The 18,115-nt window shown below is 54.1% G+C and overlaps 1 protein-coding gene across 1 annotated transcript; it reads right to left on the minus strand.

The window, feature by feature from the left end:
- Window positions 1–406: 406 nt before the first annotated feature.
- B0H65DRAFT_477300 (cytoplasmic dynein heavy chain) lies at window positions 407–12,805 on the minus strand (the record flags this gene model as incomplete). Its single annotated transcript, XM_062827423.1, has 1 exon — window positions 407–12,805. A coding segment is annotated over one exon (12,399 nt), but the record flags the coding sequence as incomplete, so codon positions are not given.
- Window positions 12,806–18,115: the final 5,310 nt, after the last annotated feature.

An 18,115-nucleotide genomic window follows, 5' to 3' on the forward strand; every position in this document is an offset into this window, starting at 1 on the left:
GCTCGCGCTCCGGCAGCTTCTGGATCCAGCTCATGAACTCCTGCAGCGACGTGCCGCTGGGGACCACCAGGTCGCCTCCTCCGGCCGCCGCGTCTTGTGACGGTTCATCATCCGAACCATGGCTGGCTTCGACGAGCTTGTGGCCGATATCGAAGGCCGACGGCGTCAAAAAGGTGTGGACGAGCTGGTTGAGCATCTTGAAGTCGTGCTCGTCGTCGATCTTGCCGCCGTAGGTCTCGACCACGAGGTAGCGGATCATCTCCCAGGGGATGTTGGAGGGGGCGATGTTGGTGCGGCCGTGGGCGGCCGTGTCGATCCACGTGTCGATGACGTGGGCGGAGCATTCGTACTGTTTTGGTTTGGTTAGCATCATCATCGTTTTAAAGATATAGTTGAAGAAACTTACATCAGCATCGTTGAACTCCCAGAAACCCTTCCAGCCCAGATTAGGCGCATACCGCAACCTTTCTTGGACAACGGCGTGCAAGAAAGACAGCAGCAGGTACAACCTTGTTCTCTCGACGGGGCTCTTGAGCGACCTGGTCGAGATGCTCGACATGGAGTCCTTCATGTTCGCCCTGACACCCGCGGGCTGCTCGTACATGAGCACTCTCGAGGCACGGAGCAGGTTGACAGGGATTTTGGGACTGGACTCCATGGACAAGAAGAGTCTGAACTCGGGGTTGGGGTTGAGCGTCTCCATCTTCTTCTCCACGCCCTGCAGCCAACCGGGGGCGAGATGGACGTTCTTGATGAGAACCCATGATCCAGTCTGCGCGGCGTTGGCAATGGCCTTGTCGGCACTGCCTTCGGCTTCGGCCGAACCCATGGCGATGTTTGTGCACCGGACGCGCATGCGCTCGACGAGACCGTCCACCTTGTAGGAGGCATCGAAGCCAGGGGACGAAACGAGGGCGATGGGCCGGATAGCCGAGACTTGGTCAACGGTTTGCTTGAGATCCTCGACAATGTCAAACAGCTCTGCGCCAAAGACAAGAGTGACAAAGCGCTCCGCCGCAGGGACGAAACGATCGAGGCGGAAGAGCTTGACAAGCAGTAGCGACATAAGGGCACGGTCGTTTGGCTCGGTTTCGTCGTTCCAGATCTTGGGAACAAAGTCCTCAGCCAGCTCCTCGGTGAAAAACTTGTCCCAATCCGCTTCTGGAACTGTGTTGATCTTGTCCTTGAGAGCAGGAGTCTTCTTCGCCCGCGCAAATGCTTCGTCGCGCGTGTTCTGATCAATCGAAACATCCTTACCCTCGATACGCTCATCAAGAATGACATCCAAAAGACCCTTATCCATCTTGTAGGGCGAAGCCTGGGCAAGAAGCATAGCAAGGGTGATGCGATCCTTCTGCAAGAGACCCAGCGCGGTGCGCTTGAAGGTGGCCACAAAGAGATCCTTGACAATGATATCCCGTCTAACATTGTGGTTTGTCTCGTTTGCCAGATGGGGGTTGCCGCGGAGGACGGAATGGAAGATATCAAGGAAGTACTGCAGCGAGAACCGGTAGAAGTGGTTGAGATAGTGCAGCTGTTCGAGTACGGCGAAGACGGCACTGCAAGACCTGGCAATGATGTTGTACTGCAATGTGATCTGCTCCACCTCTGCCATGACGCCCTCAGTGTTGCTCATCTTGGCTGAAATCTCGGCAGCCTCCGTCTTGAGGGTCTCGAGCGTCTCGATGACATGGTCGTCATCAAGGATGTTGCCGCGCGACTCGTTGAGCGCCTGGAGCAGCTTCTTCTCAAGTTGGCGGAGATGGACCTTGAACTCGCCCTGCAGCTTGATGAGGTTGGACCGCCTCTCATCCACGTCAGGTCTCTCAGACTTGAGGACCTCGTTGAGTGACTGCGTCTGCAAACTGCTCTGCGTGACCGTGAAGTTGACAAAGGTCGTCCTACTGCAAATATCCGGCGCGAACGTGGCGGATGGATCTCTGGTAGAGAGATAAAGCTTGAAGGCAGGCGAGAAATCGATTTGCTGCTTGCCAAGTTGGATGAGGACACGACCACCGGTCTTCTGGTACTCTTTATTGAGAACATGGTTGAGCACAGGATCGAGGTGTTCAGCATCCTGAATGAGAATGGGGTTACCGAAACGGAGAGAACTTTCAAGGACCTTGGTGAATGAATCGTCCAGGAAGCTTGTGACGGTGAGCTTGCGATCCTTAGACTCCCTGTTAAGGAACTCGGTAACACGACCCGAAGGATCGATGATGAGTGGGTACCGGTTGAATCTCTTGAGGATAATCGCATTCTCCGTGCACAAGTCATCCACAGGCAGCGTGTTCTCCTGCCAGCTGAGCCTCTCATCTGCAGTCGAGAGGTACTCGGTCATTGGGTTGTGTTGCTTGAACTGGACACCCGACAAGTGGAGCTGGTGAAGCCAGTCTTCCATCATCGACTTGCGGAAGGTCTGGTCGTACAGACCGCTGTAAGCCACGAAAGCCGCTGCGACAAGGACGTCGCCGACAAGCGTGCTGATCTGTGTCTCGAAAGACTTGCTGCCCTCCTCCCAACGGGTTCTCTCGCTCGACAAACTGTCAAGAAGCTTGACACTCCTGTCGACCTTGAACTGCACCCTCGACATCTCCGCCTTGATGGCTTGCGTCTCGCTGATGAGAGCCGCGTACTCGGTCTTGTATCGTGCAATACTGTTTTCAAGGGTGGAGATGGTCTGCTCAACAGCCTTGGCCTCGGCCTTGGTCTGGAGAGCCTGTTCCTCAAGCAACATGACTTCCTCCCTGAGGGGCCCAACACGGTCCAGAATCTCAGCATAGTTAACCTGCGCCTCAACCCACTGTACGAGGGGACCGCAGGCCTTGGACGCGCGATTGACCTTCTCAAAGGTAAACTCCGGATTGGCCAAGAACTCATTGCGCATCTTGACTCTGAGACTCTTGGTCATCTGCTTCTCGTTGTTGAAGTTGACAATGCTGGCAATGAAATCATCTCTGCGGACAATACCCTGGATAGTCTTCCAGTCGTTCGCCTTGTGGCCAATGAGTGTGCAAACAGACTCAAGGGCAAGCTTGACACCAGAGGGAGGAGTAGGCATAGACCTGACTTCCGTGAGATGCTGCCTCTTGATGCTGCTAACGGAAGCCTTGGCCTCCTCGACAGCTGGTTCTGCCCTGGCGAGATCCTCAAGCACGACTTTCTTGCGGGATGCAACCTCGGCTTCCTGCTTCTCAAGCGCAGCCTGGATCTCGAGAGAGATGTTCTTCCTTTGTTCGGCCTCGCGTTGGTCAGCCACCATGCGCTGCAGTTTCTCGTTGGCCTCGGCGTCCTTCTGCTCCAACTGAACCTTCTTCTCTGACAGAGTGACTCTGAGGTCACGGACTTTGTCGACTGTGTCACGCAACTTCTCCAAACCAACGTTGAGATGGCGTTGCTGCTCCTCAAGATCCTCCCGCTTTTCGTTGTAAAGCTTGACATATTGGGCAACGAAATCGAGGAAGTGACGGGGAGTGAGGAAAGTGATCTTGCCCTGCTGCTTGAGCAGCTTGGCGTTGAAGCGCTGCAGCGAGTAATGGATGTAAACCATGGCGTTGACAACCGCCTCTCTATGCGACGGCGGCAAGTTGAGACCCCTGTAGACAACGGGAATCGTATCCGGCGCGGTCCAGTTTGGCCGATCCAGATCCACAGAATGAGTAAGCTCGTGTGCAACTTGGAACAGTGCTTGATCGGACCAGTCTCCGAACCAGTTGAGCACGCAACGGTTGAAGAGCGCAGGCGACGTGGCAGCCTTGGACGACAGGCCATCCTCCCCGGGCGGATTCATGGTGAACACCACGTGAAGATTCTTGACAATCTGACCCGTGAACCACTTGTACAGCTCTTCCTGTGAATCAAGCAGCAAGCCCTGGCGCTGCGCGCCTTCCTTGCAAGCCGTCATGAGGGCGGCAAGATCATCGCCCTCGAACAGACCCGGCACTTCCGCGTTGGCGAGAAGGGTATTCATCCTTTCGAGGAAACCAGAATCCAGCACGTTGGACTCATCCATAATGAAGCAGATCTTCTCTCCCTTGCAACCACACCTCCTCAACACCTCCCTCAAATCTTCATCAAAGTCCTCGGCCGAGTACTTGCCATGCACCTTGATCTGGAACACCTTCAAACCGTTCATCCAAGCCACAAACCTTGACAGCGTCGTCTTTCCAGAGCCACTGACACCAATGAGAATCAAATGGCCCTGCGGCTGTCTGAACACACGATCAATGCGCAAGACATGCTCCAGGACATCGTTGAACAGAATAAGCGGCACATCGACCTCTTCCTCGCAGAAAGTCTTGAGTCTAGCCTTGACGAAATCGCGCAACTGCTCGCGATCAACCGGTACGTAGTTCTTGGACAGCCAGTTGGAAAAGAGGATAGGTCCACCAAGCGCCTTCTGCTCGTCGATAGTAGGGAAGTACTCCATGGCGATTCTGCGCACCGCATCATCGGTCCACTTGCGCTCTTCCTCGTCAACCAATCTGTCTTGGAACAGACGCAGCGCTTCGTGGGCCCAGATACGGATGAGGCCCTCGACAGACAACGTCTCAAGCGGCCTGATAGCTTCGTACACACCACGCGCCCATCTCGTCAACTCGCGAGGACTGTAGACATAGTGTGGTTGAATCTTGGGTGTGAACCGTTCCTGCGACTCGAGATAGAAGCGCACCATGGCTTGGGTAAGTGCCTCGGAGTATCCGCGCAGCGAGGGAATGACCTTGAGAATAGCCGCGTTGAAGCTGCCGTAGATCTGCATGAGCGACAGCTCACCGGGGTAATCAACCATGATGAGAGGCGCGTGTCTGAGGAATCTTGCACCCATGGGCGTACGACCGGCATCGGTAGGAGGGTTGCAAGCACCGACAAACTGGATTCTATCAAGAGTGACCCACGCCTTGTCTGAAGTCCTCCAGAAACCGTTGTGTTCAACCAGCTGGCGGAGGAAGGAAATGGCGCGCTGAGTGCCGTACTTGTCGGGAGCAGGCAAGTTAATTTCATCACAGAAGATGACAAGCCAACGTCCAATCTGGGTAGGCGAGAGCATGACTCCGTTCAAGGTCTTCTTGTACTCGCAATACTGCTCAAAAGTCTTGATGAGCAGGTCCGGTGTAGTAGCACTCGAGAAGTTGAGACCAACAACCTCCATGTTGGGCAACTTCCTCAGAGCGCTAAACAGCGTCATCGTTTTACCGGAACCAGGAGGACCGCAAAGGAGCAGCGGCTTATGCTCCGCCAGCCACGAGTACAACACATCCTCGTGACGGATGGTGTCGAGCGTGGGGATGACGACATCAGTCTGAGTTACCGAGTGGGTGTTAACCTCTATGGTAGGAACATGCTGCTGCCAAGTCTGCCATTCGCCCTGAGGCATTGTGACGGTAAAGTCAATCAACGAACTCGTGCCATCCACTGGCGGTGATCCGAAGCTCGCCAATGCTGCGACCTTGTCACCAAAGATCTTGCGATCTTTGAGAGGGCAATCACCGGTGAGCGCCCACACCAAGGCAAGAAGCACCTTCTTGGAGATATAGCCCTCCGCCTGTTCTGGATCCATAGGGAAATCAACATGCGTGGAATTGTACTCGATGATATCTCTGACAGCCTTGTTCAGGAGCGAGAACATGGTACTGAGGACTCTCGCGACTGTGAACTCCATGATGTGCTCGTATTTCTCAGCCTCCTTGAGAACTTCAGAAATCAGGTTGTCTCTCGTCAAGAATTCTTGGAGCAGATCAGCCGCCTGGCTCTGGACAGCCAGTGCCTTAGCAGAGGTCTGGCCTGTAGCGACCGCATCCTCGTCGAGATCTTCGAAGGCGACGGTTCGCAAGGTCTCAAGGTAGTTGGAAACCATCATATCGGGTGTGACGGTGTCCTCGCTGAACCACACCATACCGCATCGACTGACAGTAGCGAGGGTGGCGTACTTGAGATTCTCGACCTCGAACATGATCCGTACGTTGGGTGGGAGGTTGAGACGTTCACCGTTGGGCAAGGTGAGAAGCTTGTTGTCATCGAGAACACTGTTCAAGTTTTCAACCCATTCGGGGTCGACATCACCGTCGAAGACGATCCAGTGGCGCTTGGCGTCCTCACCACGGAGGTTATCAACAATCTTGCGGAGAATGCTGGTGAACAGACCATCGGTCCACTCTCTGGTGGTCGAGTCCAAATTACCATAGAGAGCTTCCTTGGACATGACCTTGCTGTCAATGACATGAGAGACGCCCTCGACGTTCTCCGTTTGCTGTAGGGCATCGAGCAACAACCGCCATGCAGCCGACTTGCCGGAGCCAGAGTTACCCACCATCATGACACCATGGTGAATATTTTGGATCTGATAGAGCTGCAGGACCTTGGTCATCCAGGTGTCGTTGACGACCAGCTGCCTCTCCGCCGCCAAACGCCTGATGGCCTCTTGCAGCTTCTCGAGACTGGCAGGTACATACTTCACACCGGGGAAGCAGACACTTTCGATCTCCATCATGATCTCCACATCAGACTTGATCAACTTAGGAGCGATCGTCTCCCTAATACTTTGCACGATAATCTCAGGCTCGACAACATCTTCGGGGCCAAGCGACTCAGCACCGCCGGTCTCCAGCAGTCTAGCGCGCTTCAGGCCACCGGAACTAACGAGCACGCTCTTCAGGGCTCTGAGACCAAAGTCGTAATGCGCCTGCTTGGACAGTTTCTGGGAGCACTGGTCGAAGAACGGCACGGTATGCTTACTCAACTGCTTTGCCTGGTTGAAACCCTGGGAGTAAAGCATGACCTCGGCAATGAGCTCCTTGTCGGGCTTCGACATGGCCACGCTCCTGAATAGCTTCTTCAAGTTATCGGGCAGGTTGGAACGGCCGGCATAGCCAGGGTTCATGGTGATGAAAATACCGGCGTTGGCGTTGACGTGGATTTGTCTGCCGTCAAGCTCGATTTGTGCCTTCTCATCTTCGGCGCCCATCTTCAGGCCGAGCTGGATATCCTGGATCTGCTGCGAGACAGCCGAGAGAATCTTCTCCTCCAGACGGTTAAACTCATCGAAGCAGCCCCAAGCACCGACCTGGCAGATACCGAGGAAGATACGACCCATGGCCTGGTTGTCGAAGGTATCGTCGCAGCAGAAGACCAACGTGAAGCGACCAAGTTGTAGACCGAGCGCCTTAACGGACTCCGTCTTACCTGTTCCAGCAGGACCATATGGCGAACCACCCAACCGCTGGCACAGAGCCTGGGTGAGAGTAAGGAAGCACCTGTCTGTAAGTGGCGTGCGAACAAGTCTATCAGGAACACCGAGATATTCAAAGCCATAGTTAAGCTTGGCATTGGCCATCTTGATGTGCAGACGCTGGAGGAAGTCCCCTTCCGGATTGTAAACATAGCGCATCTGCAGAAGCCACATGTAGTGTGTGTTGGAGTTGGCGTTGAGCTTGTTGAGCTTCTCGATCACATCGCGCTGGTGGACGCATTCAGTGATAAGCTGCTCGCACTTCTTCCGAAGCAGGACTTCAAGATCGCCGAGAACAGTATCAGCAAGCATCCGAAGGACCTGAACTTCGCGGTCAAACAGCAACTGGAGGTCCTTTCCGCCATCGGCGAGTGCCTGGTCCACCATGGTGGTCCAAACAACCTGCGTAGCGAGCACGACGATCTGACTGGGGTAGGTGTTCATGAACTTGATCAGTGCGTCGCGATCAACCTCTTCGCTCGAGAAAATGGGTGTAAACTCATCCACTGCCTCAGCGAGCAGTTCGGCAAGCGTAGCCTTCATACCACTCTCCAGCAGCGCGAGCCAGTCGTTGATCCTGGGGGTCTTGACGAGATTGATCTCCTTCTTGAGTCTGACCGTCTCGCCTTCTTTGCTGGTAAAGCCCGAGATGACGCCGTCCTCATCCATGACAAGCCCGTTCAGGCCGGCGAACATCTTCTTGAAATGCTTGGCAATGCGCATGGTGTCGTTGCTGTTACCAATCATTTCCAGCAAGTCTTCGTCACCAACGAAGTAGAATCTTGGGAATGATACGCGCTCCTTCTCGAGATACTCGCCGAGCGCCTTCTGGATCTTGTTGAGCAGCTCAGCGAGGCGCTCAAGTGACTTCTGAACATTGGGGATGTTCAGCACGTCCAAGACATTCGGCTGCTTGTAAACCTTCTTCATGACCGCCAAGAATTCACTATTAATGTTCTGGAAGCGAGAAGACTCGATGGGCAGCAGATGCTTGATATCCGCGTTTCCGTGGAATACACCTTCCAGATAAACCCACTGGCGTTGGACGTCGATCCAGATGTCGAACAAGACGTGCACGCGGTTGAGTTTCTCTTCCCAAGAGGACGCCTCCTCTTCGAACTCCTTGTAATAGGGCGAGTGCTTCATGGCCTGGAGCGAGTTCAGGTTCTCACTGCACTTGGCGAAGAGGTCGTCCCAGCCACGGATAAGGCGACACTTCTGCTGGTATTGGACGAGCTCAAGGCCGTAGCTTGTCCAGGTCTCACGGACCTGCTTGAGAAACTCCTCGAGAGCCATTTCACCTTGAGCCTGGATGATGATATCCTTGACAATTATCTCAGTAGCGACGAGGTTCAAGTCCCAGACGTCTCCGAGGGTCATTGAGACGGGAGAGTAGCGTTTACCCGGCTTGATTTGCTTGTAGATCTTGGTCCAATGTCTATCACGTACGGCCTCTGACTTGAGCTCACCCAGAATAGGATTAACCTTCATCAGCTGCCTCAGCACGTTCTGGATATGCTCAAACGCGGCATACTGTCTCATTCTGCTCGGCATCTCCTTGGTCATCTTGATGAGGTTATCGATCGACGCACGGATCTTTCTCGGCTGAACACTGTTCCAAAGCGTCTCACGAAGCTCATTGAGGTTCTTCCAGATGGTGGACAGCGACGCCCAAACGGACTTGAAGTCCTGAACCTCTTCGAGGATAACACCGAGCGAAGTGTCAGGAGTAGGCGCCAAATCGAGCGCCTCCTTGGCCTTGGCAACCATGGCCGACTCCTCCTGCAACTTGGTGATGCGTTGTTCGAAATGGGTGAGGGTGGCAGAGGCGACGTCCGGTGCAATGGTGCCAGACACGGGCTTCTCTTCGTTCCACTGGTGTGCGATCTCGGTGATCTTGTCGTTGACCACCTTATCCTCGGCAGTAATCTTGGCTCGAAGGGCATCAGACTGGTCGGTAACAATCTTGCTCTTGCGGGCAAGCAGTTCATTGAGCATATCCCACATGCCGTCCACCTGCTCGGCATGCAACCAGTCATTCTGGAAATGGTATCGCTGGCGTACAAGGGTCGATTCACCCTGCCTAAAGGTCTCAATCTCGGGAGCCCACAGCTTAACCTGTCTAGTGCAGCTCTGGACAATCGTAATGAACCGGACAGCCTCGGCCGTGGAGTTGGCAGTCATCGCCTGGCCCTCGAGGTCCTTGCGAGCCTTCTCAAGCTCCGCATACACTTCGCGCATGCGGTTTCCGAAGCGGCTGGCAAACTTGATAAGAATATCCTGCTGCCACTGGTCGTACTTGGCATTGACCTTGGTCTGGACCTGATCATAGTCAATGGTGAGGTGGCCAAACGAGCGGCTGACCTCAGTGGTATCGAAGGTTTGTCTGGTCTTGCGAATCTCTTGAAGAAGCTGGAGCCACCTTGAAAGCTGGTCACCAAGAACGTCATAGACATGCTCGGATTGGAGATCCCAGAGCGACTGGAACTGCAACCACTTGTCAACATACGCGCCAATCTCGCGAATCTTCTTCTCCACTGAAGTCTGCACCCTGAGAAGCTCCTCGGTGCAATCACCGGGAAGATCATTGAAGCGCGGCTCGTCAACCACTTCTGTGCTAAGACTCATGGTGTACCTGGTCGCCTTGATCTTCTTTAGGTTGCAGATAACCCCAATCCAGTCCTGCAACTGGGCAAACCAGCTGGCTCTTGCGTATTCGAGAGGCGGGTCGAGATAGATGACTTGGTTCCGCATGGTAATTTCGTGCACCAGATTCTTGATAACTGGCCCATCCGACTTCACCGCATCAGGAGAGGCGATTTCTAGAAGCCTCTTGCGCTCGCTCGGACGCTCAACATTCTCGTCTTCGAATGCTTGGATCCAAGCCTGAATTGCGAACTGCAGACGAGTATACAGAACAGCCTTGATTTGCCTGTTCATGCGCTCTACCCAGTAACCAAGGTTGACATACTGCTCCAGGTTCAGCTGGTCAACTGCATGCTGAATGGTTTCGAGGCGTGATTGGAAGGCCGATGCCTCATAAGGACATGTCTTGAGCTCGTTGAGTGCCTTCTGTACCGTGACATAGATATTGGCAAGAAGGAGAGTCTTGGACTGCAACAACGAAACCGAAGCAGCGAACTCGCGGATGAACATGACATGCTTCGTCTCGCTGACCTTGGAGCCTGTCTGGCCCAGTGGGGTGTTGGGGGGATTGAAGGTTGGCTTGAAGTGCACTTCGTAGGTATTGACGAATGTCTCCCACCTAAGCGGTATGCCCTTGGAAATCAGCGTATACACATCGTTACGGTGGCCGCTCAGCAGCACAGCGACCTCGGACATGTCAGAAATCTGGCGGTTTGTCTGGGCAAATGTCCTGACACTTTCCATCAAACTGACAGCAAAGGGATATACGCGCTTTGCCTCTTTGGCCACATTGTTAACCGAGTGGGGGACAGGGTAGTTGAGCCAAAGCAGGTTTCGGGTTTCCTTGAACAACGCGATGACCTGCGCGTCGAAGTTCACGGCCAACTCGAGGATGTTTCCAGCAGAGCGGATCCTGTTAATGGTAAACAGCAAGCCGGAGATGGATATCTGCTTCCTCTGGACGTCATGAAGCCAGGCCTCAAAGATGGGTCTGGTATCCAGCTTCTTCCTGAACAGGTCACTCTCATTCTGAAGCTTTTGGCCCTCGGTATGAAGAGCCCAATCTGAGCCAAGGACTTGCTCAACCTTCTTCATATACTGATCAAGTTGCCGCTCAATTTGTCTGGCCCATATTATAGCACCTGACACAGGCGGCAGATCGTGAAGCTGAGCCATAGCATGGGCCTCCGAGTGGCCATATTGCTGCTTGAAACGCTCGTGCAGGGAACTAATGGCCTGTTTTACGTTGTCGATGAGCTGCGTTTGGTACTCGGCAATGGCACCACGAATCTTGGGGCGCACGAATAGAGCGTTAAACTTGGAGAAGACGCGGAACATCTCGTTGGCGTTCTTGGCCGTGGCCAGACGATCACGAAGGCGGGCAATGATGGAATTTTCCACACGAGCAGTGCGCTCATTGTAGATATTCTCTGCGCGTACCCATTTTTCGGTGCCTTCGCGGGAGCAATCAAGCAAATCAACATCCTTCAAAGCCTCCCAAGCCTGCTTGACCTCATCAACCGCGTCCACATCGCCGATTTCTTCGACTACGGCGACGCCATTAGCGCCGGACGCCGCGACAATGCCATTAACAGTTGCCTTGGGACCCAGCACATTGATAATTGTCCTTTGGAGTTGCTCGTGGTTATCACGGAAGTTGTGGACATAGTCCAAGCGAGACTGCAGCTCAGCGTGACGTGGGTTAATCTTGATAGGAATGAACTTCTCGTTACGCCGGCGAGTTACTTCACGAGCAACATTGGTGAATTCTTTGATGCTTTCGTCCCAAGCGCGGAAGATGCTACCTGCCTGCTTCATGACACCTTTGAACTCTTCATAGTCGAGTTTGACCAGCTCCGTTCCAGGAAGCAGTCGGTGTAGGACCTCGTCCAAGTCACCGGAAATGGCTTCGACCAACGGGAGTGCGCGGCGGATGGGATATGGGCATATCCTCAGCTTCTTGTTGAGGTGGCCAAAAATCTGCCCAATGGATTCCTGAACCTTGGTAAGGGTAGTAGCAGACAACAACTCATCGAGCGGGAAATCTCTCATGAGCTGATTGTACTTTTGAACCTTTTCCATGGCCTCCTTCAAACCCGTATCAGCTGTGAAGCTGACAGTGGCCTGGAAACGCTTGGCATGCTTGAGGATATCAAGCGTGAGCATAACTCCTTCACTCCGCAGTTGGTTCTCAATTCCCTCGAGTGCTGCCTCCATGGACAACCAGAAATTGATTTCTTGGTTGGCCGTGCCGGTTGTCGGGTCCCTCGTCATCTTGGTAATCACTTGAATGGACTTGATCCAGTTGTTGACGGTGGCCTGCAGGTTGTTCAGGAACGTGCTGTCTGCTAGCACGGTGGCTGGAAGAAGGTCGATGGAGGGTTTGACATTCTTGGTGGCCGCTTCCTCAAGCGTACTCTGTACAAGAGGGTGAAAGGGCAGAGACACCTCAGGGATCTCGACATTTTGCTGGAGATGTGACAGACTCAGTTCCAGCTCGGTCCAGCGCTTCTTGGTGACAGGAATTCCGGTCTTGGCATCGACATCGGGCCGGCCCCTGGCGCCGTTGAGCAACTGCTGACTTTTGGTGCTCGCATCGAAATATGGAGCAAGACCGTTATGGAGATAGAGTTGGAGAACCTCGTAAGGAGAGCTGGTAGGTCCCTGCTCGCCGCCGCTCGTTGACAGGTATGCAGGGCCCGGTAGGTTGAGAATTTGAATTTGGGAGGTGAGCGGGACGATAGGGTCGAGAGGCTGCGGGCGTTTCAGCAAGACGAGGAAGGCAACGGTCGTCGGGGACGAGGTCAGATCGCTTGAGATGGTATAGACATGAGTAGGCTCGGCTGTCATAAGGAGCAGGTTAGCTACATTCTCAACGCGACCAAGTGGAAGAAGCAAACCTACGCTCTTCAGCCTCGGCTCCATTCTCTCCATCAAGCGTAGTGGTGGGAGCAAGATCTTTCTGTATGTACAGGGCAACCTGCGTATCCAGCGCAAAGCGAGAGCAGCGCTGGACCGTGTCTGAATAGCGAACCTTGGACAAGAGGCTGCCGGGGGCTTCGAGCTCGTCTCGCTTTGCGCCGAGGGCTGCTTCAAGCAGAAGGACGAGATGGTCGACAACCTTGACAGGGTCGACAGCAGCGAACGGCGTGGTCGCAACGCCGTTGGCGTCCGGGCTCGGCTGGGGAGGGGGCGAAGGCACCGTATCCATCATGATGGCGATGGACTACCGAGAGGGGTGCGTAGGTACAGTATGGCAAGATGTAGGTTCGGGACTCGGCGGTCTAATCGATCATTTCATCGGGGTCTCTACAGTGCACGGCACAGGTAGGGGTGGTGGTAGAGCTCGTCGTCGGGGACGTGAGTGTTGAGATAAAGTCGTCGCTGCCCGTTTGTGGTTCAAGATAGCACTGGCGGGAAGCTCTATCCGACACTACTCGAGCTAGTGGCGCACAGCGGGCAAGCAATGGAGAGCAGTCGAAGAAAAGGACGCGAGCCTCTACTGGTTCGCGAGGGCGCAGTCGCAAAAAAGCTGAAGCAAAAGCCGAATGGTATAGTGGTGTACTCGGTAGACGAAGAGAAGACGATCGTGGGGTATCTTTCTTTCTAAGTGGTGGTGCTCTGCTCTATGTGGATGTGCTCTATCGGACGGGGATGCGCGGCGGGCGGGCGGTGTGCGCAAAAGTTCAGCTGTTTGTCCAGACGAAGGAGTGTCGTTTTGCAAAAAAGAGTTCTTGTTTACTCTTGCAGCAACAACCACGGGCTGAGGATAGCTTCCCCTTTGTCCGTTGTTGGTGTTGTGCTGATGTTGCCGCTGTGGACTTTTTTGTGATTGTTGTTTTGCGTGTGGTGAATCTCTGCGACCGAGGAATACTGCGCCAGACCTCTCGCTGTTCGTCACGCTGCTGCTGTGCAGCCCAGGACTGTGTGCGGCTTTGCGGGCAACAGCTTTCCACTTTCCGACTCCATCAGTCGCGACCTTGTGGCCCAATCACAGCCCTGTCGCAGTTGTCGCGAAAGGCGGCGAATCCATGTGTCAGAACCCCTGACTTTGGACATGTGCGGCTTTTCATTGGTCAGCTATCTCTAAAACACTCCGTTAGTCGTTGTCGGGCTGCAACGGTCTAGGGTGTAGATCTAGAAGACATGACATGGCGGGGTTTTCTACACAGTACATTGATATCAACGCTATAAACTCCAGACCATCCGTGTCAACCGTCGAGATGTAGGTACAGAGTCATTGAGAGATCAGAACCTCCAGATAAAGAACAAACGTGTCTGGCAATGATCCTCATCCTAAAACACCATCCGTAGAGGTGCTCATCCCGCCGAGCCCGCATAGAAAACAGGCGAACAATGGGAGCTTGATTCTGGCCAACGATAACACACTAGCGTATTCGAGCAATCGTCCAACAACGCTGTCTATAATTCACTGCATCTTGAACCTTGACATTTCCTGTTTCAACCCGTCAAGTTCCCAATGTCCCATAAACCACCCATCAGCTCTTCCCTCTGGTCATCCCAGCATGATACCCGAACCGAAAACAGATAATCGGACATAAATATAACCAAGAAAGCCGATCCTTAACGCCTTTGCTTCGAAAACAAAACCTGGCCCTGACTACACCGAGAGCCTAAACCCATGAGCAACTCCTCCCCGTAACAGAACAAACACTTTTCCGGTCCAATCATAACTCTTGCAGTACACTATCGTCTCTCTATTTCCCTCTTTCCTCCGTCTCTCTCGGTCATCTCTTCTCAATACTCAAGAGCTTCCGCTCGCCGCCCCAGCACTCGACGAGCCGGTATCGTTCAGCCTGACAATAACCCGTTGGTTGCAGATGTCAATGAACTGTTCGAACTTTTCAATAATCTTGTTCTTTTCGTTGAGTGTCGCCTTCAGTTCGTCAATTTCCTTTTTACTTTCTGCCTTGACCTTCTCGAGCTCCTCTCTTGCCTTGGCAATCTCACGGCGCAGATCCGCACGGATGCGCTCCTCGGCTGACGGTTGTGGCTTGCTATAAATCGCGGGCCGGTTCTCGGCCAAGCCACTTGCCACCTTTTGCGGGTTACGGTTGATGGCCGCACGAGCGTTGTAAATGTCGCGCGGGAGAAGGGGAACATGGGGATGATCTTGCTGGAGGATCTCGAGCGTCTCGGTAACACCGACACCTGTATATCGTCAGCTAACGAGAATTTAATCGGCAGATGCGGACGAGAAATGACATACCATTTTCCTTCAGCTGCTTAACTGCAGCAACCATTTTGCTGTCCAATTTCCGCGCAGCGGGGTGTAACAGAGGACTTTCGCTCGGGCCGTGGTTGTGCTGAAGGTGGATGGCATCGGGGCGGTATCTGATAGTCCACTGCGTGCGTTGCTCAATGGCGAAGAAGCCGAATGGGCAGTCGCACTTGCGGGACGTCGTCCTGCGCTTCCGCATCTCGGGACTCACCCGCTTAGGCGGCTTCCCGGCACGGTCACACACAAACAACACCTTCTTGAGACCCGGAACCGTCTTTTTCGATCGGCCAATGACCACGGCATAGCCTACCGAAGTGCAGTATTCCAACACATGCTTATGAATGGCGTCCAGGGTTTCAAAGCTTCCACCCTCCGGAGGTGCTGACATCATCAAACCACGTGGTTGTCGTGGAACAAACGGCGTTCCGTCGTTCAGCCTCGAGCTGCTCGCATCATCATCTCCGGACTCGCCCTGGTGTCCACCAATCTCCATGTCGTCATCATGACTGTTGTCCTGAGCAGCATCTGCGGGCTCCGGGTGAGGAGGGGTTGGTTGCTGTTGTACATGCTGCACGTGTTGCACCTTTTGTACTTGCTGCACCTGCGGAATCTGCGGCTGGACTGGAGGCAACGTTGTCTGTGATGGGGGGTGTGGTGTTGACTGTTGGGACAAGATGGAGTTGTCATTCTGAACGGACTGGTTGAGCGACTGCTGGTTAAGCGACTGTTGAGCGAGAGATTGTTGAGCAAGAGACTGTTGTGTGAGGGCCTGGCTCAGCGGCGCTTGGCTCATGGGCGATGGCGTCAGAGACTGCTGGCCGAGCGATTGCTGACCGAGCGACTGGCTCATGGGTGGTTGGCTCATGGGCTGCTGGCTTAGCTGCTGGGCAGTCAAGGGCTGCTGGGGTATGGGCTGCTGGTGGTTCAACGATTGTTGAAGATAGCTCGGCAATGTGTTGGCTTGTTGCTGCATTTGTCGAGGAGCGGGGGCTCGTTGGCGCGGCATCGCTGGCGGCATCTGTGTCTGGGGTTGTCGTGCGGCAGTTTGAACGGTCGATACGCTGGGGATCGGGGGAGTCGGAGTCGTGTAGAGGTGGTGCGAGTACTGGCTTTGCGGTGTCTGCTGAGCATGCTGCGTGTGTTGAGGCGCGTAGGCCTGGGACTGGTATGGAGACGCGTGTTGTTGCGATAGCGATGGCGACGGCTTGTTGGAGGTTGCCGTGTGGACATTGGAGGTTGCCGTGTGGACGTTGTGCGGTTGGAACTGCCGACGGAGCTGGCCGCCGCCGATGCTGCCAAAGGCCAGACCGGGATGCCCGCTCCCGGAGGACATGGTCAAAGAATAAGAGAAAGAGAAGAGGGCTCAAGGAAGGAGAGAGCGAAACAAGTAACGGATTGTCACGGGAGGAAAGGAAACCCCCGGGGTTGAGCTCGTGCTGTCCTCTCCGAAGCCCACTGCAGTCCAGTGCAGTCGAGTGCTTCGAATGACGTCGCGACTCGACCCTTCTTTTTCGGAACTGGATGGGAAGTCGAGCTGAGGCTGGCCTGTCGGGAACGGGCCGGGCTGTTGAACCAGATCGGAGCCGGGGGCGGGCGGCGGGCGTGTACCGAACGTGGATGGGAGGTGTGTGATTTTGAGATGAGCAGACTGGGTGTAGCAGCAGGGAACTGGAATTGTATAGGGATGTGCGGATGTGATGGTGTCAATTATCATTTTCCTGGGGCAACTTGAACTGCCTGCGCCCGCCTTGGTCCGTGCGTACCCAACAACCTGGAAGGAGCCGTACAGTATGCATGACAGGTGGTCCTGCCGGCTTTTGGGCGAAAGCGCACAGTATATGATCCACACTCTTCACTACCTGCCCAATCATGTTCTAGGGTTTGTGTTTGGGATTTCTGTTTTGGTCCACTTACAAATCCGCGTTCTTACTTGTATGCCGGGCTGAATTCGATATTCATGCCTCACAGCAGCCCATGGTGAGCTTCAAAACACCGAAATGTAATTCATCTACGTACATTGTCTTTCGTATACCAGTCAGAGCAGTCCTCATCTTGATTGAGCTTGCATCATTTCGAGCCGCCTCAAAAGAGCTGAAATGTCAAGAAGAGGTTATTTGAGCGCCATACACAGCCCGACGGTTACGGACAATGCAATGATCATCCCGCCGACCGCCGTACCACTCCCCCGCCTTGACATTTCCTTCTCGCACTCCCTGGCGTTGATCCGTTAACTTCTTACACGCCCCTCCCCTCTTCTCTCAAACAGATTGAACATCAACACCAACGGCCGCGAGCTACTTTTGCTTTAAAGTTTTACTGACTGCAGGGTATTTGAATTGGCTTCAGTCCTCCCTTGCGCCGTCGACATTGTGATATCGAAAAGTCAGCATACACGATTGACGTTGGTTCATGGTTGGCAGGTACCATGTCGTTCGTGTTCAAAGTCCACTCGAAACAAGTTTGGAGATCATGTCTGGACCAACGAATGTCTTTCACTGTCAACAGCAAGCCACGATGTTACCGCGTATCTCATTCGCTCGGGTCTCCAGGTACACCGCAGACCACGTAGAGAGGCAGGGAGGAAAAGTCATGCGCGTTGGCAAGGTCTGGGACGGCCGGTCCCGAATTGGCTTTCTCAACCTGCATCAGAAACCTTCATCTGACACTGCATCTTGCCGAGGCGACAGATAAACATCCAAAAATAAACGAGGCCGAATCGATAAGAAGGAAAAATGGAGACCGGACTGTTCGGCAGACGAATGATTCTCTTTGCTGTCGACACAGAGGCCGACACGAAGCATAGGGCTCGAAGTGACTGCTTGCATGAACGCCAGCTTATCGAATTCGAACGACGGAGTCGGCGATCCGAGTTCAGTTTGTAAGCTTATGAGATCCAGACACTCACAACAAACAATCACCCGTACGTGGCCGCATCAGTTCATATGTACCCACTTCCGGCTTTGGCCCGGGCCGTGCCGTTCGGCTTCCGGCCTTGGCACGGG

Source organism: Neurospora tetraspora, assembly GCF_033439725.1.
Source record: "Neurospora tetraspora strain CBS 560.94 chromosome Unknown B0H65scaffold_8, whole genome shotgun sequence".
Taxonomy (NCBI): Eukaryota; Fungi; Ascomycota; class Sordariomycetes; order Sordariales; family Sordariaceae; genus Neurospora; species Neurospora tetraspora.